Genomic DNA, 22462 nt, shown 5'->3' on the forward strand with positions numbered 1-22462 from the left:
TGGAATCACCGAGAAATTCATCTTCCCAAGATATAAACAAACTCAACAAAAGTCATAGGCATAACCAAACAGAAAACTGAGCAAAAGATATGAATGGATGGCTCATAGGAAAATAAGTATAAATGGCCCTTAGATGAAGAGATGCTCAACCTGACTCACAGTAAAAGAAATTCAAATTATGACTGTACAGACACCATTTTCACCTATCAGATTGGCAAAGATCAAAGCATCTGATTCAGCACAGTGTTGGCGTGGAAAGAGGGCACTCACCCTGCTGGTGAGAATGGAGATTGGTCACACTGTTCGGAAGGTGATTTGGCAACATCCTCCTAAGTGACAAATTCCCACGATCTTCAAAAGGCAGTAGAACAGAACGATTAAGAAAATGAACCGGAGTCCTAGAAACTTGGTTTGCATCTTAGCTTTTCAGGTAGCCTACTTTTCTGTGCCTCAGTTTTTCTCATCTGTAAAATGGGATGATAATAGTACCTACCTTTGGAGATGCTCAAGAGAATTAAAATATATCAGTAATTGTAAAGCACCTACTCTAGTGCCCCACTCTTAGTGACTGCCATGTAAATGTTAACTAATACTATTTATTGACCCAGCAATCTCACTGCTAGGAAATTATCCCACAGATATGCTTGCACCTGTGCTAAATGAGTACACCGTGTGCTCACTGCGGCATTGGCACAGCTGGGGAGAAAACCGCAAACAACCCAAACGTCCTTTAAAAGACGAGATTGACTGGGGCATGTGTGGAATGGAATACCATGCAGATGCAGAAAAGTAACAAAGAAGCTCCTTTGGACTGATCCCGTGTGTTCAGGATACTACTGTGAGCTTTTAAATGCGTTGTATAGGCGCAAGTCCAAATACCCTTATCCACAGTTTTGAAATTCAAAACTCTCTCTCTAAAAAAAGCTTTTGTTTGTTTTAGGAGATTTGGCACAAATACATTTGGTAGCAAAATTTGAACTGAACTGAACTGACTTAAGGCTGATAACGTCTCTATTTATCAAAATCTTCATGTGTTTTATCACAGACTCTGCTGGGGATGTGACATAATATATACCCATTACCTTTGTAGATTCTGAATCCTGAATTCTCGGACTCATCTGCCCCCAGAGGTTCCAGAGAAGGAAGTGTGGATTTTCTCCGACCCTTTTTCTCTCTTTGAAGTATCTCTTTAAGAATACACAGGAAACTAGGCCCAGTTTGCCCTAATGAAGAGCTTCTTGGCTGTGCTACAGCAATGTGAGGGACAATTTCACCATGTTCAAATCCAAGAATGTGAAGAGTCTATGGATATCTTACTTATTCAAGAAACAAATAAATGCCATTGAAGACCTCCTCAGCCCAGGCTGTCAGGTCACCTTACAGCCTGGCTGCCCTTTCACTGGCATGTCTGTGGCAGCCTGCCCAGAACTCGGACCTGGGAGCCGGGGCTGGAGAGTGGGGGCAGGTGGGACAGGAGCCTCATCTCTGACTCAGGGTGCTGCCCTAGGCAGGTGGCGAGGCCTCCTCCCTAGAAAAGTGGAGATAATAGGAGTGACTCAGTGTCAGGCACTGAGATGGGCCGATTGGCAGGGAAGCCATGTCCCTCACCAGCACCCTGCTGCACACCTACTCCATCGAACACCTCCTAGCAGACACATGGTGTGAAGGCCTCCAATCCAGCTGGGAGCAGCAGGGTCCTGAAAACTGAGGCTCAAGTACACTATCCCAGACACATAGGAAGCTCCCAGCAGCCTGGTTCAGGGCTGAAGATTCTGAACAAGATCCTGCATGTGGACATGGTAAGGTGGATAGTTAAATACATCCAAGACCTGAGCGTGCAGCACAGGACAATGCCCATGGCCTGGCAATGAGTGAAAACGCAGACTACAGAACTATACCTGTGTATGGATAGGGCCAGTTTTCATTACAATCCCAAAGAAAGGCAACGGCCAAAGAACGCTCAAACTACCGCACAACTGCACTCATCTCACACGCTAGTAAAGTCATGCTCAAAATTTTCCAAGCCAGGCTTCAGCAATACATGAACCGTGAACTTCCACATGTTCAAGCGGGTTCTAGAAAAGGCAGAGGAACCAGAGATCAAATTGCCAACATCCGCTGGATCATCAAAAAAGCAAGAGAGTTCCAGAAAAACATCTATTTCTGCTTTATTGACTATGCCAAAGCCTTTGACTGTGTGGATCACAATAAACTGTGGAAAATTCTGAAAGAGATGGGAATACCAGAACACCTGACTTGCCTCTTGAGAAACCTGTATGCAGGTCAGGAAGCAACAGTTAGAACTGAACATGGAACAACAGACTGGTTCCAAATAGGAAAAGTAGTATGTCAAGGCTGTATATTGTCACCCTGCTTATTTAACTTATATGCAGAGTACATCACGAGAAACGCTGGGCTGGAAGAAGCACAAGCCGGAATCAAGATTGCTGGGAGAAATATCAATAAGCTCAGATATGCAGATGACACCACCCTTATGGCAAAAAGTGAAGAGGAACTAAAGAGGCTCTTGATGAAAGTGAAAGAGGAGAGTGAAAAAGTGGGCTTAAAGCTCAACATTCAGAAAATGAAGATCATGGCATCCAGTCCCATCACTTCATGGCAGATAGATGGGGAAACAGTGGAAACAGTGGCTAACTTTATTTTTCTGGGTTCCAAAATCACTGCAGATGGTGACTGCAGCCATGAAATTAAAAAACACTTACTCCTTGGAAGGAAAGTTATGACCAACCTAGAAAGCATATTCAAAAGCAGAGACATTACTTTGCCAACGAAGGTTTGTCTAGTCAAGGCTATGGTTTTTCCTGTGGTCATGTACGAATGTGAGAGTTGGACTATAAAGAAAGCTAAGCACCGAAGAATTGATGTTTTTGAACTGTGGTGTTGGAGAAGACTCTTGGGAGTCCCTTGGACTGCAAGGAGATCCAACCAGTCCATCCTAAAGGAGATCAGTCCCGGGCGTTCATTGGAAGGACTGATGTTGAAGCTGAAACTCCAATACTTTGGCCACCTGACGCGCATAGGTGACTCATTGGGAAAGACCCTGATGCTGGGAAAGATTGAGGGCAGGAGGAGAAGGGGACAACAAAGGATGAGATGGTTGGATGGCATCATTGACTCGATGTTCATAGGTTTGGGTGGACTCTGGGAGCTGGTGATGGACAGAGAGGCCTGGCGTGCTGCGGTTCATGGGGTCGCAAAGAGTCGGACATGACTGAGCAACTAACTGAACTGAACGGAACTGAGCTATACTGATGGATATCCCATATATATAGGATATGATAAATCCTATCTATATATGTGTGTGTGGTATAGCCCACATATGTGTGTCGGTATCCCACATATATAGTATATGATATATCCCATATATATATACATGGTATATGTATACTTATATATCTATATATAAAATCATATATATAGTCCCACCCTTAGATGGAAGAGGGGAGAGGGGAGAAAGTAACAGAGCAAAGATGTTAGTGTGTTTACAAAAGAGGAAAAGTAAGTGGCAGATGAACAAACTAAAAGCCAAGTGCCAGTCCGGAGAGACCTGCCCACCAGAAGCCTCCTGGTTTCTCAGAACATGGGCACTGCAGGAGGGACTGGAGTGGAAAGCAGGGAACCAGCAGTGAGACCCTGCCTCCCTCCCCACTAGCAGCAGGCTAGCTTCTCTCTCACCCAGAGGAAACTGGAAAGTTACACCCTGGGGACTCCAGATTCAGGGGGCACCAGGGCCTGACAGGGGGCAAAGGGCGATCCAGCACCTAGACAGGGCACTGGATGAGAGTCCAAGTGTGAAGGAGGAGCCCCCAACCCCTTTCCCCTAGATCCCCAACCACTGCCGCCAAAGGCAGATTATATCATTCTCAGAAGGGACTAAAAAGCCTTCGAGGAAAGACCCACAGAAACTGACTCCTGCGGCTCCCCCAACAAACCCTTGAATCCCCCATCACTCTCCAGTGACGCAAAGCTCTAGCTAAGCGCACAGTGAGAATCTCGTGCACCACAGCAAAGAGTAGGCCCTGCTTGCTGCAGTGAGAGAAAGCTCTCTCTCAGCAGTGAAGACAGAGCGCTGACAAAAGTTAATTAATGAATTAAATTAAAAAAAAGAGGCAGAGTAAAGCAGACAACAGATAAGACCCAGAGGAGAAGAAAACGTCAATAAAAACAATAAAGTGAAAGTGATGAGAAAATGGCTTCTGCTAAACTAGATCAGAGTATTTTTTAAAGACAGAGAAGAAAAATCTTAGAAATTAAAATAGTGATTCTAAATAAAAATAGACAAGATTTAATAGGAAGATTTGGAGATGAGAAAATCATCCAGAAAGACTAAAGCAAAAAGGACAGGAGAGAAAAAGACGAGAAAATTTGGAGGCTCAGTAGAGACCAGTGAGCAAAGGAAGCAGAGAGGAAATGGAGAGAAGGAAATGATGTGTAAAAATATCGCAGGAGAATTTCCTTGAGCGGAAGGATGCGCGTTAAGTGCTGTCCAGTACCCGGTGCTGTAAATGAGGACAGACTCACAGCAAGACAAGCGGCGGTGAGAGTTCAGAATATGGGGCACAGAGAAGATTCTCAAGGCTTTCTGCAGGAAGAAAACAGGTCAAGTACAGACAAATAAGAGTCAGAAATGGAGAAGAGCTTCAGGAAGAGCCAGGTTTGATCAGTGGAGGGGGGCAAACTCAGGAATTCATTTTTTAAACAGGTTGAAATTGAGATGCTTCTTCAGATGTTGCGTAGTGCAACTTTTTTCTTTTCTTTCTTTCTTTTTTTTTTTTTTTGGTAGGATACCTTCCCATAACCCTTATAACAACCTATTACATATCTTGTCTCTATGCCATACTTGTCTCTATGCCTAGGTATACACACATCTACAAAATGTATATACATGTATATATACAGACATATCTACATGTATACATACATGCACAAATATCCTTATGTAGACACACACATACACAAGCGTATCCACATGTGTGAACAAGTGACAGCAGAGGGATGTGCCTTCAGACCTCTGACTGTAGTGTTTGCACTGAGGCCAGGCTTCTCCAGTTGCTGAACTATCAAGGCAGGGACATTGAGGCAGACCTATTCTCAGGACTCCGTACTCCAGGAACTTGGGACTTTGACTCAAGGACACCCATCTGAGTTGCCAAAACTTTCTTAAAAATGCACCTTACCAGTCTCCTTCAGTAAACTCCCCAATTTTCACTCACAGGAGCTTTTCCCAATAAACTTGAAGTCTAATACTGTTTTGGAGACTAACTCTTGAAGGACCCAAACAAAGCATACAGATAACATACAAGCATGAAAGTGAAAAGTGAAAGTGAAGTCACTTAGTCATGTCCGACTCTTTGTGACCCTGCAGACTGTAGCCTACCAGGCTCCTCCCTCCATGGAATTCTCCAGGCAAGAATACTGGAGTAGGTTGCCATTTCCTTCTCCAGGGGATCTTCCCAACCCAGGGATTGAACCTGGGTCTCCCACATTGGAGGCAGACGCTTTAACCTCTGAGCCACCAGGGAAGCCCAACCTGGTTATATAACATATAAGCATATATATATATATATATATATATATGTTTTTAAGTTGTTGTTTCCCCTAAATGCTGTAAATGCTTTTCTTCATCTTGCCTTTCTTATTTATCAATGTCTAATGAAAATTCATCATGGCATTTCTCTATTTCATTTTTTTAAATGGCTGCACAGCTTTCTTAGATATGGATGTACTTACTCAACCTACAAATAGGCATTCATTTTGATTCCATCGACTATAGAATAACTATGGATAAGTGCTACAATAGTTATCATCATCTTGTGCAGATATTTGAAGACAGATGATAAAGAATAGATTGGCAGTCAAAATATATTTATACACATATAATTTATATGTCATAAGATATCAAATTGCTAATTTTATATAATAATTTTAATTGATGTGGACAGATTGATCTTTAGAAAGGGTATAAAATGAACATTTCTACTAATGATGTATGTGAATACTCTTTCTCTGCATGTCCACAAGCAGTAGCTATTAACAATAATTTTCATTTTTATTTTTGGGCTGATTTAACTACCTTGCTAACTACTAGTGATTTTTCATATCTTTTGACTCTTTAGAATTGCTCTTGAATAAATTGCTAATATTTCTGTTCAATCATTTATCTTTTTCTTGTCAGTTTGTAAAAACTCTTTTCTCCCTTTGTTCTGGTTTATAAACCAGGACAAATCTATCTGTTGTCTTTGTGTTATCTTTTGCTATGCAAAGTTTTATCAAGTCAAATATGTTCATCTTTTCTTTCATAACTTCTGGGTTTCTTGCATTTGATAAAGCTTTCCCCTACCCGAACTCCTCATGGTCCAAGAAGGCTGCTAGAGCTCCAGCCATCCTATCCATAGTACAGGCTACAGTATGGAAAAAGAGACCAGAAGGGCATTCCATCTCTCTTTGAAAGAAATTTTCCAGAAATTTCTAGACCATAATTCTACTCACATGTTATTGCCATAACTAGTGATATAGCCATAGCTAGCTTCAAGGGGAGTGTTGTCACAGTCATCTTTGAGAAATGCAATTTGGCACACCCACACTTAGAAGCAAGGGTGCCCTTTTTTCATGGCATTCAATAGACAAGCAGAGACCACACACTGCTAAGAGTAGCCTAGAGCCTAGAAACCTGTTTCTTAGGAGAGAGAGAGCGCGCCTCTCTTTTGGCTCCACAGGTACCATGCGTAACACAGTCAGCCTACTGAGTCAGGAAGGTCTCAGCTCTGAGGCTTGTGCAAGCATAACCCCAGGGTGGCCACAGGATCCAGAAGTGACACCTCTGCCCCAGGGCCCTCGCCCCTCAGTGCCCTCCCCAGGGGGCAGTCAGAGGTTTGCGGCTGCGTGGGGAATAAACAAGTTTGCTGGCATGAAGGACTGATGGCTTCTGAACTCTGGGAAATACCACTAGGCATTTCCAGACAGACGGGGGCCTCAGAGAATTACTTATGATTCATGCCAATCTGTGGGGTGTGTCTGTGCCAGAGAGAAAAACATGACACTGGAAACACTTTCTCATTCCCTTACTCAGTCCCTCACAAGCCCAGAGAGGGCCAGCCATATCCACCCAGATATTTCTTACAGGTTTTCTCCCTACAGTTATGCTCTCAGTTGAGAAAGCATCAGTGGAAGAGGTAGGTCAACACAGGAAAAACTGGCCAAGAAGAAGAAAGGCAGAGGTTTCTGTTTGGAAGAAGCTGGGAGGCAAGAGACCCAGCACACAGGGCTGTGGGTGATTAAAATCCCAGGAGGGCAGCATGCAAAGGCTGGTTCCACCAGGCCCCAGTGGGTACTTTTCTTCGAGTCCCTCTACCTCGCTGAGCCTCAGCCTCCTCATCTAGAAAGTGGGAGTGGTAATCCTGGGTCGGCCGCCTTGCCAGCATCGAGAAAGGGGCTGATTGTACAGTCCAGCATGCTCTGCTACAGTTCTCTTGTTTTTTAAAATATCTTTAACAGTAAGTATCACTGTTAACCAAAAAAAAAAAAAAAAAAAAAGAAGCACAGACAAACAAAAAGAAGGCCATAAAAGAGGGAAAATAAAAGAGAACACAATTAACATCTTGACATATGCACTTACAGCTTCCATTTGTTGTTCAGTTGCTAAATGGTGTCCAACTCTTTGTGACCCCATGGACTGCAGCACACCAGACTCCTCTGTCCTCTACTATGTCCCAGAGTTTGTTCAAATTCATGACCACCAAGTCAGTGATTCTATCTAACCATTACATCCTCTGCCACCCCCTTCTCCTTTTGCCTTCAATCTTTCCCAGCATCAGGGTCTTTTCCAAAGAGTCGGCTCTTGGCATCACGTGGCCAAAGAATTAGAGGTTCAGCATCAGTCCTTCCAATGAATATTCAGCATTGATTTCTTTAAGATTGACTGGTTTGATCTCCTTGCAGTCCAAGGGACTGTCAAGAGTCTTCTCCAACACCACAATTCAAAAGCATCAATTCTTCAGCGCTCAGCCTTCTTTATGGTCCAACTCTCATATCCTGGAAAAACCATACATGACTACTGGAAAAACCATAATTCTGACTATAGTTTCCCATCCTGGATATATTTTTAATAGGACCATACTTTATACGTAAAGTGAAATCGCTCCGACGCGTCTGACTCTTTGCAACCCCACGGACTGTAGCCTATGAGGTTCCTCCATCCATGGAATTTTCCAGGTAAGAGTACTGGAGTGGGTTCCCGTTTCCTTCTCCATACTTCATACTTTATGTATGGTTCTGTAATCTATTTTTCACTCAACAATATATCATGAGTTTTTTCTATGTTGACAAGCAAACTTCATGAGATATTTCAATACTTGTATGATATTCTGCCCTTGCTGTATTCAGTTCTGAACCTGTGATCACTATTACTGATTCTTCCTTTCCCACATGGCCCAAATTCCAAAATGTTACTAATTCTGTCTTTATTTAAAATCCTACTATTTTGTTCACCACGGATTGATTTTTATTTTTTAAAAATATTGCATTACAATATTATTCATCTTATTTATTTCTGGCTGCAACCCGTCTTCATTGCTGTATGCAAGCGTCTCAATGTGGTGACTTCTCTTGTTGCAGAGTGTGGGCTCAGTAGTTGCAGTTCATGGGCTTAGCTGCTCTGCAACACATGGTATCTTCCTGGACCAGGGATCAAACCCATGTCCCCCGCACTGGCAAGCAGATTCCTAACCACTGGACTACCAGGGAAGTCCCCCAATATTACCCATTTTGATTATGGCATCTTCCCCTAAGATTATTTTCAATGTTTCCAGTTCATTCATCTATTTCCAGCATCCAGCACAGTGCAGGACACATTGTAGTGCTCAATAAATATTGAAAGAATGAGTGAATGGATGGATGAATTGGTGACAAAAGGAAACTCTACACGCAGCTGTGAGTCTCCCTCACACAGGCGGAACCAGGAGCTCGCTGACACCAGGATGAAGGCCTGCTGGCCCTTCCCCCAAGGCGCTGGAACTGTGCCCTGCCCCCGGTGTGGAGCTATCTCTCCAGAGCACCAAGGGATTTTCCCAGCCCTAACCAACGTGTGGAGTTTTAAACTAACAAAACCAGAGCTCAGAGAGGAAATTCTAAGAACGTGAAGTAAGTCAGAAGAGCAAAGGTGCGTGTTTATTTTCCATCAACTGCTTGGGCCTCTGCCTCCCTTCCCCCACCGCAAAGACTGGGGAAGGGGTCCGGATTCGGATGTCAGCACAACAAAGCTAAAGGAAACCCATCTTCCTGTGTTTGCCAAGGAACAATGCTGGAGAGGCCATTCCAAGGCCTGCACTTTTCCTCTGTACAGAAGAATTTAGGTCCTGGAGGATTCCTGAGAGGGAGGCTCAGGAATTTCTGGATAGATGTTCCTGTTCCCTCACTCAGGGACATTGGGGATGCACTGGCTATGATCCCGGTTGGCCTTTGGTACTCAGCTCCATTCTGACCCACACTAGGTGGGGATCTAACCCACCCCTAGTTTGGGGCCTTGGGCCCACCCTGCAGCCAATCAGCTCGAGTCTGGTCATTGGCCTCTTTAGTCTCTATCTTCCAGCACTGCTTTCTATTCTCTCCCCCTTCAGCTCTTATCTGGCTCTTATCACTCCTTTTCTGGACTACTGCCCAAGTGCAGCCTTCCTGGCCCTGACCCTCCTATCCTCACTCACAGGCCATGTTCCCACAACACACCTCCAGGCGAGGCCCTTCTCTGCTCCCAGTCCTCTGCACCCACAGCACCAGGTGCCTTAGATGTTTCCAAGGAGCTTTGTGAGGACCAACCACACCGGGCTCATCTCCCAGCGAATCAGGCAGGGCACTGAAAACCAACCAGTATTAACTGAGTACCTACTAGGTACTAGGTGCCATCTAGACCCTTTGTGGGCTTTATCTCACAATACTCCAAAGCATCATGTTGAATCCTCACAGGCCCACTACTGTGCCTTCCGTAAACAGGGGCTCCATAAACCAACCAATGTCATGGGTTCAACTGAGGTGGAACCCGGGCCTTGTTGTGACTCAGCTGGTGGTCTGGCAGCCACTGATGGGTAGGCAGGCTCAGGGGGCTGTTTGGATCACATGCTTTTCCTTCAGGGGTTTCCCCGGTGGCTCACAGGTGAAGAATCCACCTGTAATGCAAGAGATGCAGGTTTGATGCCTGGATCTGGAAGATTCCCTGGAGGACATGGTAACCCACTCCAGTATTTTTGCTGGGAGAATCCCATGGACAGAGGAGTCAGGTGGGCTGTGGTCCATGGGGTCACAAAGAGTCAGATGTGACTGAAGCAACTAAGTAGGCATGCTCTTCCTTAAACCCTCTGAACACAAGGCTCCCTCTTCCACCCATCTTTTGGGCTAACTCCTATTGGCCTCTCAGGTCACTTGGCAGCTTCCTCCTGGAAGCCTTCCAAGATCTCCCAATCTGGGTTATTCTTTTATGTTTCCCAACACCCTTGGCTTCATCCCTCTCTGGGTGTTTCAGCAACTGTCTCTAGAATCTGAATGTCAGCTCCTAAAGGACAGGAGGTGCCTTGTTCACCTCTGTGCCCCCAGAATTTAGCTCAGGGACTGTCACAGCTCAGTCAATATTTGGTGAATGAATTAAATACGTCAGTTCAGTTCAGTTGCTCAGTCGTGTTCGACTCTTTGCGACTCCATGAACCACAGCATGCCAGGCCTCCCTGTCCATCACCAACTCCCAGAGTTCACCCAAACCCATGTCCATCGAGCTGGTAATGCCATCCAAACATCTCATCCTCTGTTGTCCCCTTCTCCTCCTGCCCTCAATCTTTCCCAGCATCAGGGTCTTTTCCAATGAGTCAGCTCTTCGCATCAGGTGGCCAAAGTGTTGGAGTTTCAGCTTCAACATCAGTCTTTCCAATGAACACCCGGGACTGATCTCCTTTAGGATGGACTGGATGGATTTCCTTGCCGTCCAAGGGATTCTCAAGAGTCTTCTCCAACACCGCAGTTCAAAAGCATCAGTTCTTCGGTGCTCAGCTTTCTTCACAGTCCAACTCTTCCTTTATAGCCCAACATGACCACTGGAAAAATAGCCTTGACTCTTGGATGTTTAGTCCCTCCCTGGCTTGTCAAAGAGCACCTGATCCCAAACTGGATCTTCTGCTTTTCCCTTCCCCTCTTCAAGCCTTACCAGCCACAGTATGCCCTAAAGTTGGCAAATCTAGGGTCTGAACTCTGTCCCTTGAGGCTGGTGGATTCCATCTTCCCTTCCACCCCTTCCCCTGCCTTCTCCATGCCACAGTGGACTACATCGGGTTTCCCTTCTTTCTAAACCACATCTGCTCTCGAAGCACGCTACCCTGGGACTGGTGTTGAGTCCCCGCTGGTCTGGCAGCCATCAGTACCCTATCCTCCAGCCGGACGTGCTACAGGTTCTGGGGGGTGGCAGAGAGGGGGCCCTCCCGCGGAGCCGCTGCCAGGCGTTCTCCAACGGGAGGGGACCGAACTTCTGCGTTCAGGGCGCGCAGTGTACAGCCTGTTCACATTCCTGCGCAGACCGGAATGCGGCCGCGGGACAAGCCAAGGGCCGCATTCCTCGGGTTGGGCGGGAGCACGGCCCGGGCCCCGCCCCACCGGCCCCGGCCCCGCCCCCAGGCCCTGCCTGCTGGACCCTGGACCACAGCCTGAGAGGGCGTCCCCTGGCGGTGCCGGCGGCCAGAGGCGGGACCCGCGGCTCTGCCCTCTATTCCCGGCCCCCTGCCCGTCCTCCCCGCCTCCTCCCGGGTTCGCTGGGCCTGAACCCAGCCCGCCCTTTGGATCTTAGAATCCCCTCCTTTATCTTCCCCGGGAAGCTGCCTGCTTCCGGAAACTGATTAGGACTCCAAAGCGCTGATTGGTTTTTGTTATGTGCTGCCAGTCAAATCAGAAAAAAAGGAATGGCTCCCCAGGCCTTCACAAAATCCTAACTCCAGGGTGGCTTCCTCTCCTGGCTTCCCATCCTGTCCCCAGGGAGCCCGTCTTGACCTGCCTCTGATGGGTGCCTCTGTGGGAATTTCCCACCCTCGTGCGCGGTCTCCTCCCAGCTGGCCCAACTGGCACCATCAGGGCCAGAGACCAAGACGAATGGCCTCGCCCCTGCCGAGTCACCTCCCACTGCTCCACTGAGGGCTTGGGGAAAGAAAATGTGGCCCTAAGTCAAAAGCTGTGAGAAAATGGGCCTGAGCCTTGGCCTCTACTGGAAAAAGCACCACTGCCTCAGAGGAAGGATCCCTGGGAGCCGAGGCCCCAAGAAAGTGGAACGCCACTGGGCTGAGGGTTTCCACGATGGTGTAGAAACACAACACACACACAAACTGCACTAACCTCAAAACACCACTGAAACAGGTTAGCAAAAAAGGGCTTGTACCCATAACCAAGACTGGGCTATACATGTTTAAGTCACCCTCCAGGGTCTTGAAGAAGAGGAGCTGTTTACTCACTCCTGCGTGAGGGGACAGGCAGCTTGTTTCCCCAGATACCTGGTCAATGGAATGGTGGACACCGCCAGGAAGGCGTGGGCTCACACCCCACTTTCTCAGCTTGTTGCAGGTATCCTTCCTAGTGGGAAAGAAGCTGCGCCCTCACGTTGCTTGCATATGGAAATTTGCATGTTTATCAGCCCATTACCGGTTAGGCACTCACCCTGTGGTTAAAGTGACATCTGAGCAGCCAGTAATGAAAGAAAGCATGCCTGGAACTTGCATTGCTCACCGTCAGAGGGGGTTGTGAATGTTGCCAGGAAAGACGGGAAAGCAGAAACCAAACTCTCATTGGCCAACACCTCAGCTGTAAGAAAGGGCAGGGCAGCAGGGGCACTGGATTGGAGCTTGGCCTTGATTGCTAGCTTACCTTGACCTTGAGAGCTGGCTTACCTTGCTCAGTTGTTTTCTCAGCCTCTCAAGGGAAGAAAACATTGTGGTCCCTTTGTCCCTGGCCAGGAGGGAGGCCCACAGTGGTAGACAAGGTGGCCGGTGGCCCTGCAGCTCTGGTTTGAGATGGCAGCCCTAGCTCTAGGTCTGCCTCTTCCCCCGACGCAGAAAATGGACATTCCAGACTGTCACAACACCCCAGTGGTTCCTTGAATGGCAGTGCCAGAGCTCTGTCTCGGTGGAGTGTGAGGAGCTTGAAGTATTCATGAAGGACGCAGGAGAAGACCCAGTGATGAGTCTATTCACTTCACACACTGACTCAGGACCTACCCCAGGAGACTTACCGTCCACTGGGGGAGAGTGATGTCAATCCGGCCAGTACAGTGCAATGTGACGAGCAGCAAGGCAGAGGAAGGCTGGGCAGAGCATGGGCAGGAGGGCCTTCTTCGTGGGAGTGGGAGGTAGAAGGGGTGGATGGTGGGGAGGTGAAGGGGTTGGAGGGAGGCTCTGCCAGAAGAGGGAGCTCTAATTCTTGCCTCTACTCTAGACTCAGTATTGTGAGGCCATCATGCGTTGTGCTACATTTTGCTAAAGAATCTCCATGGACTTTGCTGGTCACATGGTTAGATCGGCCAGACTTTAAAGCTTGAGTTCTGAGGTCACTTTCTAAAGATGAGTGACTTTGTATTCCCGTCTGGACCTGTAATGGGATATGGTTTTAGGACTGAATTTGCCCCCAGAATTTTCTGCTTCCCATGGAGTTACTTGAAGCCAGCATCCCCTTCACTGATGTGTGGACTGTCATCTCACTCCCTTCCACCGTGAGTTTAATGTGTGCAGCAGAACCGGGCAGCTCCCATCCTGTACACTTAGGTGAGTGACTGACCTCCTCTGAGCCTCATTCCACTCCACCCTTGGGCTTAAAATCAACAGAAGGCTACCAGGTCCTACCTATCCCATATTGAGAAAAATGAATTCAGATCATAAGTCCTTTGGAAAACTACAGTTTTTGAAAATTTTATTATGGGGAGTAAAGTTTTTAAAATATGAGTGTGCTTTAGAATCATCAGTTGGTGGGAGTGGGGATGAGGGTATATTTTAAATGTTTTTTTTTTTTCAGCCCACTCACAGATTCTGAGTCAGGAGGCCTCAGGAGGGACACTGGATCTGCACGTTTCCAAATCATCCTAAAGAGTCCTGATGCCATCAGTGCTTGAATTGCACTTGGCTGCGTTGGGTCTTAGCTGTGGCACATGGGCTTGGTTTCTCCACAGCATGTGGGATCTTAGTTCTCTGACCAGAGATCGAACCCGTATTCTCTGCATTGCAAGGCAGATTCTTAACCACTGGACCCCCATGGAAGTTCCTGGACTGCACTCGGATAAGAACTGATACCGGTGACCATGCATCTATTCGCGGTGAGTCCACTTAGAATGAACTCTCCCTATGTCAAGATTTGGACAAATCCCTTGATATTTTTGTAATCTTATGCCTTGGAAAGGAAGTACATGTGGACTGGGACTGAGGGGGAAGCCTCTCCACTGTGCACGGTGTCCCAGAAAGTAGGCCTACTCCAGTGAGCCCAGAAGAGGGTCACCCACAGAAGGCTCCCCTTTCCCCTTCCTCCTCCTTCTGTTACAGGAATTGGGCACTCGCGAAGCAGACCAAGAACAAACAAAACCCACCTGATTTGAAATGCCTCAGCAGGAATTTGAACCAAACCCCAAAGTGTCATCATTCCAATGACTGGTCTTAAGCAATGTCAGTAACAGTCTTCACAAAACCCAGTGCTTAGCCCTTTGGTCCACAGCGAACTCTGAGAACTGTGAGGCCACGAATGTGGCACTGTTGGCAAGTGGCACACACCGGGGATCTCTAGGCTCTTTTGATCTGGTCCTCAGCTTCCAAACATGCTTTTGCTTGCACCCTTGATATGCCATATGGCTGTACTCCCATCCCTAATACTCGTGACATCAAGGCCCAGGTATGTTTGCTATTATAGCAGAGCTCCCTATAAATATTAATGGGTATCATTTCAAATGGTTTTGACAGGTTTGGGTTTGGGAGAATGATGTTTTGTCAGATCTGAATGGTTTGTCCTTGTTTTTATGTCATATACTTCTAAGAGCTCATACAAGGAGTTGAGTGACAGCTCAATCATTTCTCTTTCTCTGGGTCACTTGTACCTTCAGACTCTGGTTTCTTTGTAGGGAATTATTAAAAGCTACTTGTCCATACTGTAAAGACTTTGGTCAAGTGCATAATACACTCTATAAGTTCAGCCTAACAGGGACACATAACCTCTGTCACACATGCTTTGCTGACACAGGGCTATTTGACATCCATCCAAGTGAGAGAGCCACCACCAATTTGGATATCAAATGTTAGTGAAACTACATTCTTCCTTTTAGATTAAAAGGATAAATAAATACATAAACTAGTGTTTTCTCCCTGGACCTCCAACAGATCACCGTGCATACCCCAATTTGGAGACCAGGGGTCTAACTGTGGATTCTCCCACCCCAGGGGCCCACATCTCTGAAAGCCAACCTTCCTCTCTCTGAAAGGGAACCTGACACTAGCCACACCCCTCGAAACCACTGGCAAGAAACTGCAAGGACGGGGGAGCCTGGTGGGCTGCCGTCTATGGGGTCGCACAGGGTCGGACACGACTGAAGCGACTTAGCAGCAGCAGCAGCAGGGACATCACATTCTCCAGTTCGGACATCTGCTGTACCGTCCGCAATGGTTAACCTCCACGTCGCTCCCTTTGTCTACCTGGGTTGCGTGCAGCCTGAAGGCTGTGCTGAGGGCTAGTCTCCTAGAGTCTGGGGGACGCCCTTGGGTTCACAAGTCCAAGCCCGGTGTGTGTTCTGTAGAGGACAAACTGGGTGAGTCGGGAACTGCGGCCGGGTTCCTGACCGGAGCACGGGGAAACAGCGGCCCCTGGTGGTTGGGACACGAGTGCCTCAGAACCTCAGCATACTTCCTGCTGTTAACACTTGCTGAACCTCCGCTGTGGTGTTCAAGTATTGTGGTGTAGTTAATTGCACAGACACGAGCAGGGAAGACCTGGCTCCTTCTCTGTGCTCCTCTGTGTGATCCCAGGCAAATTAACTTCTCTGAGTATTGGAGTTGTTGCTAGGAGTAAATGAGATGCTGAGTGAAAAGTAGAGAAAAATACTGAACACATAGGAAGAACCGTGCTGTAATATCACTGATTGATGTGAATGCCTCCAGACATTTAAAAACACTTGGAAAATATCTCTGGGGGAAGCCTGGAGGGAGATGGGAAACCATGAGCAAGAACTCTTGTGTTTCTGTGCTAAGAGACACAAATGAGCAGTGACTGTTCTGGGCAGTGATGGTGAGCATCAGTCTCTGTGTGTGTGTGTGTGTTTGTGCAAGCCCAGCTGCAGTAGAAAGGCAGAGAGCTCTGGAAGATGCTCAGAATTCCTTCCCGGGGGGAGCAGTGCTGACAAAGGGGAAGGCAGTGTCAGCTATTCCTCTAATCACACTGTAAGCTCAGCTCTGAGAGAGGATGAGGATTATTGAGTCACACAGCAATTACTTATTGATCACTTAGTATGTGCTGGGCAAGGTTATCAAAATGAGCCAGGACACAGGACGAGACACAGGACACTTTCAGATAGAGATCAGGGCCAAACAACAGGGATGTTAGTGGGTCAGTCTAGACTGGTGGTCTGGGGACTAATGGCTGCATTCCCTGCATCCATCAGGACAGAATCTTGTAAAGTGCACAAAGCCAGACCAGGCAGAGTAAAGACTTCTCTGCTCAGGTGCCCTGCCAGAAGTGTGTCACCGCCCAGCATTTTTGGAAAGTGCTGGGGCCTGCACAGTCCAGATGAAGCCGGGGGAAATTCTGAGGTGCAGTCTGTCGATTACCCCTACCTCATCTCTGGGGTTGCATTCAGTTAAAATTTGGTTCTGTTCAAACTAGCAACTTCTGAGAGTCCCCCTCCCCACTTGCAGAAAGAAGAGTTTGCTGATGGAGAAAGAAGGAGGGGCTGGTGTCACAAAAGAGATCTGCCAAGTTCTCGTGAGCCCTTCTGGGCCCCTCTTGGTCCTCCTACAACTCATTGAATAAAATTCTATCAAAATGCATGGGCCGCTTGTTACTGTGCTCCCCATCCTGCCTCCAAATTACAGACCTCTAACATGCCAACAGCCTTGAGAGGTACCCTGAGCTCACATTGCTTAGGATTTATATTACTTACTAAACACCTGTTCTGTGCTGAGCAGGGGTAAGAAAGGAAGGTGCGTGGTCAGAGAAGTGTTTCTGTCCAGGTTAAACTTCCCCCTCATCATGATTTGGTCTCTTCTCTCTCTCTCTCTGCTCCACTTGTCCCATCCCATTTGCCCAATTGGAGACATTAAGGGCTGCCTTTGTTCCACATCTGCCTCCACCAAGCATGACTCATCACATACCCCTCTACCCTCAACATACCATTCTTAGATAAATGCAACCTTGCTGGAGCTAATATGAAAAACTGACACTGCTATAGGGTTACAAGCCCTCCTGTAAAGGTCCAGCGCAGCTATTCAGCTTGGGCATTGGCTGGTGTGGGAGATGGATCAGGAACCAGCCACCATTGAAAATGCCATGTCTATAGAGACACTTTGAGTTCAGACAGCTGACCCCTGAAGCTCCAGTTCCAGATTGCTGTAGATCTGTTTTCCCTTTCCTAGGCCCCAGGAAGAAAAACCAGGAATCTGTTTCTTTCCTGACTTTCATTCCTCCCCGAGAGCCCTGATCCTGTCTTACCTGGTTCTGTTCTCAAACCTCAAGAGGGAGAGAAACAAAGGAAGGAGCCATTCCATGGAAAAGGGCTCTTCCAAATTCAGAAGGCATTTGCAGTGGTTTTTTTTTTTTTTTTTTTGGAGGGTTTAGAAGGCTTTAGTTAAAGATGTATGTAGGCTCAGAGAGCTCTATGAGTGCTCTGTGACAACCTAGAGGGGTGGGATGTGGTGGGAGGGCGACTCAAGAGGAAAATGACATATGTATACCTATGGTTGATCCATGTTGATTTTATGGCAGAAACCAACACAATACTGTAATTATCCTTAAACTAAAAATAAATTTGATGAATAAATGAGATGAATGTAGGGCTTCCCTGGTGCTCCAGTGGTTGAGAATCTGCCTGCCAATGCAGGGAACACAGGTTCAACCCCTGGTCTGGGAAGATGCCACAGGGCCATTAAGCCCCTGCTCCACAACTGCTGAGCCTGTTCTCCAGAGTCCAACCTCCACAGCAAGAGAAGCCACTGCAATGAGAAGCCTGCTTACTGCAACTCGAGAGTAGCCTCCACTCACCACAACTAGAGAAAACCTGTGCATAGTAATAAGGATCCAGTGCAGCTGAAAATAAAATTCATTAATTGAAGATGCATATAAAACTAAGGTCAAAAAAGATTTTTAAGGTAGTTATTAATTCCAGGGGGAGCAACAAAAGAAACATAATAATAATGGACACTTTAACTCAGCCATGAAATACACTCACATATTTATCTCAAAAAGTAACTAATATATTAACCAAAAGTCAGGCACAACTATTGCAGCAGGATGGAGAGAATGGCAGTGTGGACAGGGAGATGGTAGTAGGGCTAACTCTTCATCTTCCATGGTAGGAATCAAGGTAAATGTCTGGATTGAGAAATACAAAGAGTTAAAAAATACAGAGGTACATACCAAAAAAAAACATTGCTAAAATGTTTAGGAAAGGGTATCAGGAATAAGAAATTGCAAGACAGTGCTATCTATAAACTGGATAAACCACATTTTGTTTATACATTTTTTTTAAAGAGCAAGCTGAATGTTGACGAGATAATGGTGAAAAACATTTTCTTGAAGGCAGAGTGAAAAGACCAACAGTTGGAAAATGTGAGATAAAAATAAAATGCCACAAGGACGAATGTAGATGTCTGTACCCAGGGGAAAAGGCAGAGGACATAGGAGAGAGGAGACAACTGGAGAAGTAACAGAAGACTTTTTTCTCGAGGCAAAGGACACAGGTCACCTGAAGCCAAGAACATAGATACGGAGCCAGGACAAAGAAATTCAGAGGGCCAATAAAGACAGGAAATGATGCTAAGCCATACATTCAGCCGCAGAAACTCGTGTGAAAGCAAAGATGTTGTCACCTATCCAGACTGGCAGTACTCAGAGAGCTTGATAATACCTACTATTAAGCTAGCAAAGAATGAAACACTCTGATAACCTGTTCTTGAGAATGAAATGTGCAAAGTTTTTACAGGGCAAATTGGCACCAAAAGAAAAAAAAAAGGGATCAAAAAATAAAATGTCCATATTCATTATGCCAGCAATATCACTACTAAGAATTTATCCCTTGCATATAGTCATTAAAGAATGTCAAGATATCTATAGTCATCCAGTGTTTATTATAGCATTGTGTATATAGACATAAAACTTGAGATTATCTAAATGTTCGTCAACAAGGTACTGGCTATGTTAGCGAGTCCAAGCTCCTACTCTTCACTTCACGACAGGTCAATAAATACAGAAGTTGTTGGGGCAAGGAATAGTGACTTTCCAGAAAGCCAGCAGACTGAAAAGATGGTGGACTACTATCCCAAATGACCATCTTACTCAAGTTAGAATTCAAATTTCTTTTCTATTAAAAGAGCTTCCCTGATAGCTCAGCTGGTAAAGAATCCGCCTGCAATGTGGGAGACCTGGGTTCGATCCATGGGTTGGGAAGATCCCCTGGAGAAGGGAACGCTACCCACTCCAGTATTCTGGCCTGGAGACTATATATATATAATCCATGGGATCACAAAGAGACAGACAGTTTCACTTTCACTTCACTTTATTTTAAAAGGGGGAGGAGGTACGGTTGGTTGTTGCAAACTCCTTGCTGCTGGAATCGTTTGTTCCTGTTGCTGTCTGCCTAAGTCAAGTCATGATGTTTCTGTAAACCTGCAACAAAAGAAATATTATTTTATGTTCTGCAGCTTTTTATCTCTCTACGAATGGAAACATGTTATAGCTTTGAAAGTCAGAGCCTTGAGGACGGGCAATCCTGTATGTTTCAGGCTATAGGCAACATTCTTAACTTGTAGGGAAAGCAGTAGAATACAAAGATTTAAAAAAACAGATCCAATATGGAGTCAGATTTGTTCTTCCTTATCACAGTTAGATCCCTGAGGGAGTGAAGTGAGGGAGAGCTAATTGTGTTAAGTGTGTGTGTTGAGTACTTTTCAAAAGTGTATTCTATTCATCAGTAGAAATATTTTTTCCTGGAAGGATGTACTCAATGAACCAAGGAAAAAGGAGAGAGGGGCTGCAGGTGAGGCCTGAAAAAGGCTGTGCGTACACGCTAAGTCATGTCAGTCACGTCCAACTCTTTGCAACCCCATGTACTGTAGCCTTCCAGGTTCCCCTGTCCATGGGATTCTCCAGGCAAAAAGACAACTGGAGGGAGTTGTCATGCCCTCCCCCAAGGGATCTTCCCAACCCAGGAACTGAACCTACGTCTTTTGTCTCCTGTATTGGCAGTTGGGTTCTTTACCACTAATGCCTCCTGGGAAGCCCAAAGAGGGCTGTACCTTTCATTTTTATACAGTACAGAACTGTTTCGCTTTTTGCATGGCATTTTATTATTTTATGCTTTTAAAAAATGTTAACTGCGGACTTCCCTGGTGGCCCAGTGGTTAAAAATCCACTTTCCAATACAGGGGATGTGGGTTTGATCCCTGATCAAGAAACTAAGATCTCACATACCACAGGGCAACTAAGCCCACATATGGCAACTACTGAGCCTATGTACCTCAACAAAGACCCAGTATAGCCAAATTTTTAAAAATAAATAAATAAGTGTTAACTGGAATTATCTTCATGTTGCTATTATTGCCATCCTTTTTCCTCATAATATATTTTGGTACTAAACCAAATAAATGTTTTGTTTTGGATTTGTGTGTGTGTTTTTTAAGGGTCCCACTAAGTGCCAATGAAGATGAATAAAGAAATAACATGTTTAATTGCACTTGAGTAAAATTTCAGAACATAAAGTGTAAGGAGAAAAATCACATACTCTTCCAGAAAGAGAAAAAAAAAAAGTTACATATGAAAATGAGATTAAGTCTGACATCAAATTTTGCATCAGGTTTTGAAAGAAAATTAATTTGAATCTGGAACTCTACAGCCAACCAAAAATAACCACCAAAAGGAAAGATAAAAATAAAGACATTTTCTGAAATCCAAGGAGTCAGAAAAGGTAACATTAAAGAACAGCCAATGAAAAATATCACTCAAGAAAATGTCCCACTAAAACAAAATAATTCAAAAAAACAGTAAGCGAGATTTTAAAAATAGAAGCTGCATGTTAGCAGAAATATAAACAAAGAAAAAATAAACAGACACTCGTTTTGGAATTGGATCTCTGGAACATTCTTCTTTGACCTACAGATGTTTAGAAACTGAAGGTTATTTTCTTCTTTAGAGCTCCAGTCATGCAACTTGACTCTCTAGCAAATAATATTTACACAATTGTAACATCAGAATTACTTGTTGTAATAACGGTATTTATGTGGGGTTTAATATCTTAGATTCACTCTGTAGACAAAACATAGAATGAAATGAACAGAACAGAAAACTTGACAAAGTAAAGGGGAAATTTTACTTTGCTGAAAGCCAGGGAGCTAAATTCCCTAAATTCCTTTAGCTGCAATTAGTGTATCAAAGCCAGGGCTGGTTGATTAGGGTTTAGGGATTCTGTTAAAGAGCCCTGGCCAGATGTAAAGGAAGTGGCTTCAGGGCTGTACTGGAGGTGTTTTAACTTCCCCAGAGCAGATTGTCTTCATCTCCTCCCAGCTGTCACTGGCATCATGTTGTTAGCTTGAATCAGCCATGGTATGATATTTACACCAAAGATATGGCTAACTCTATGCATTTTTACCTCCTAGAGAGGCTTGTTGTGAGACATTTACCAGCATATCCCTGAGCCTGAAGGAGTATAAGAATAAAAAGGAAGATGAAGGTGGTGAAAGCAGGTGGTGAAGGCCACAAGGGTAGATGAGTTGGGGGAATTAGTGGTGTTCTTAGTGAAATTTTTTAAGATAGGAGTTAGCAAACTCTTCCCTAAAGGTTCCAGTGAGTAGCTGTGCTGAGTCGCTCAGTCATGTCTGACTCTTCATGACCCCATGGACTGTAGCCCACCAGGCTCTTCTGTGCATGGGGATTCTCCAGGCCAGAATACTGGAGTGGGTTGCCATGTCCTCCTCCAGGGGATCTTCCCAACCCAGGGATCGAACCCTGGTCTCCCGCATTGCAGGTGGACTCTTTCTGAGCCACCAGGGAAGCCCATGAATACTGGAGTGGGTAGCCTATCCCTTCTCCAGGGGATCTTCCCAACCCAGGACTTGAACTGGGGCTCCTGCATTGCAGGCAGACATTTTACCAGCTGAGCTACCAGGGAAGCTCTCCAGTGAATAGAACCATCTCAAAACTATTCAGCTTGGCGTTACAGCTCAGAAGCAGCCATAGGCTACACTAATGTGCATGG

The 22462-nt window shown here is 45.7% G+C and overlaps 1 protein-coding gene across 1 annotated transcript in view; it reads left to right on the plus strand.

Annotated features, from left to right (window-relative positions):
• Window positions 1–640: 640 nt before the first annotated feature.
• RYK (receptor like tyrosine kinase) overlaps window positions 641–22462 on the plus strand; it is a 184073-nt gene continuing 162251 nt past the window's right edge. Inside the window, exons 1-4 of the mRNA XM_068969315.1 lie at window positions 641–789; window positions 11315–11796; window positions 12451–12600; window positions 14822–14904. Coding sequence (XP_068825416.1) covers window positions 641–789; window positions 11315–11796; window positions 12451–12600; window positions 14822–14904 — 864 coding nt within the window. The remainder of the gene's footprint in view (window positions 790–11314; window positions 11797–12450; window positions 12601–14821; window positions 14905–22462) is intronic.

Source organism: Capricornis sumatraensis, chromosome 1, assembly GCF_032405125.1.
Source record: "Capricornis sumatraensis isolate serow.1 chromosome 1, serow.2, whole genome shotgun sequence".
NCBI classification, from domain to species: Eukaryota; Metazoa; Chordata; class Mammalia; order Artiodactyla; family Bovidae; genus Capricornis; species Capricornis sumatraensis.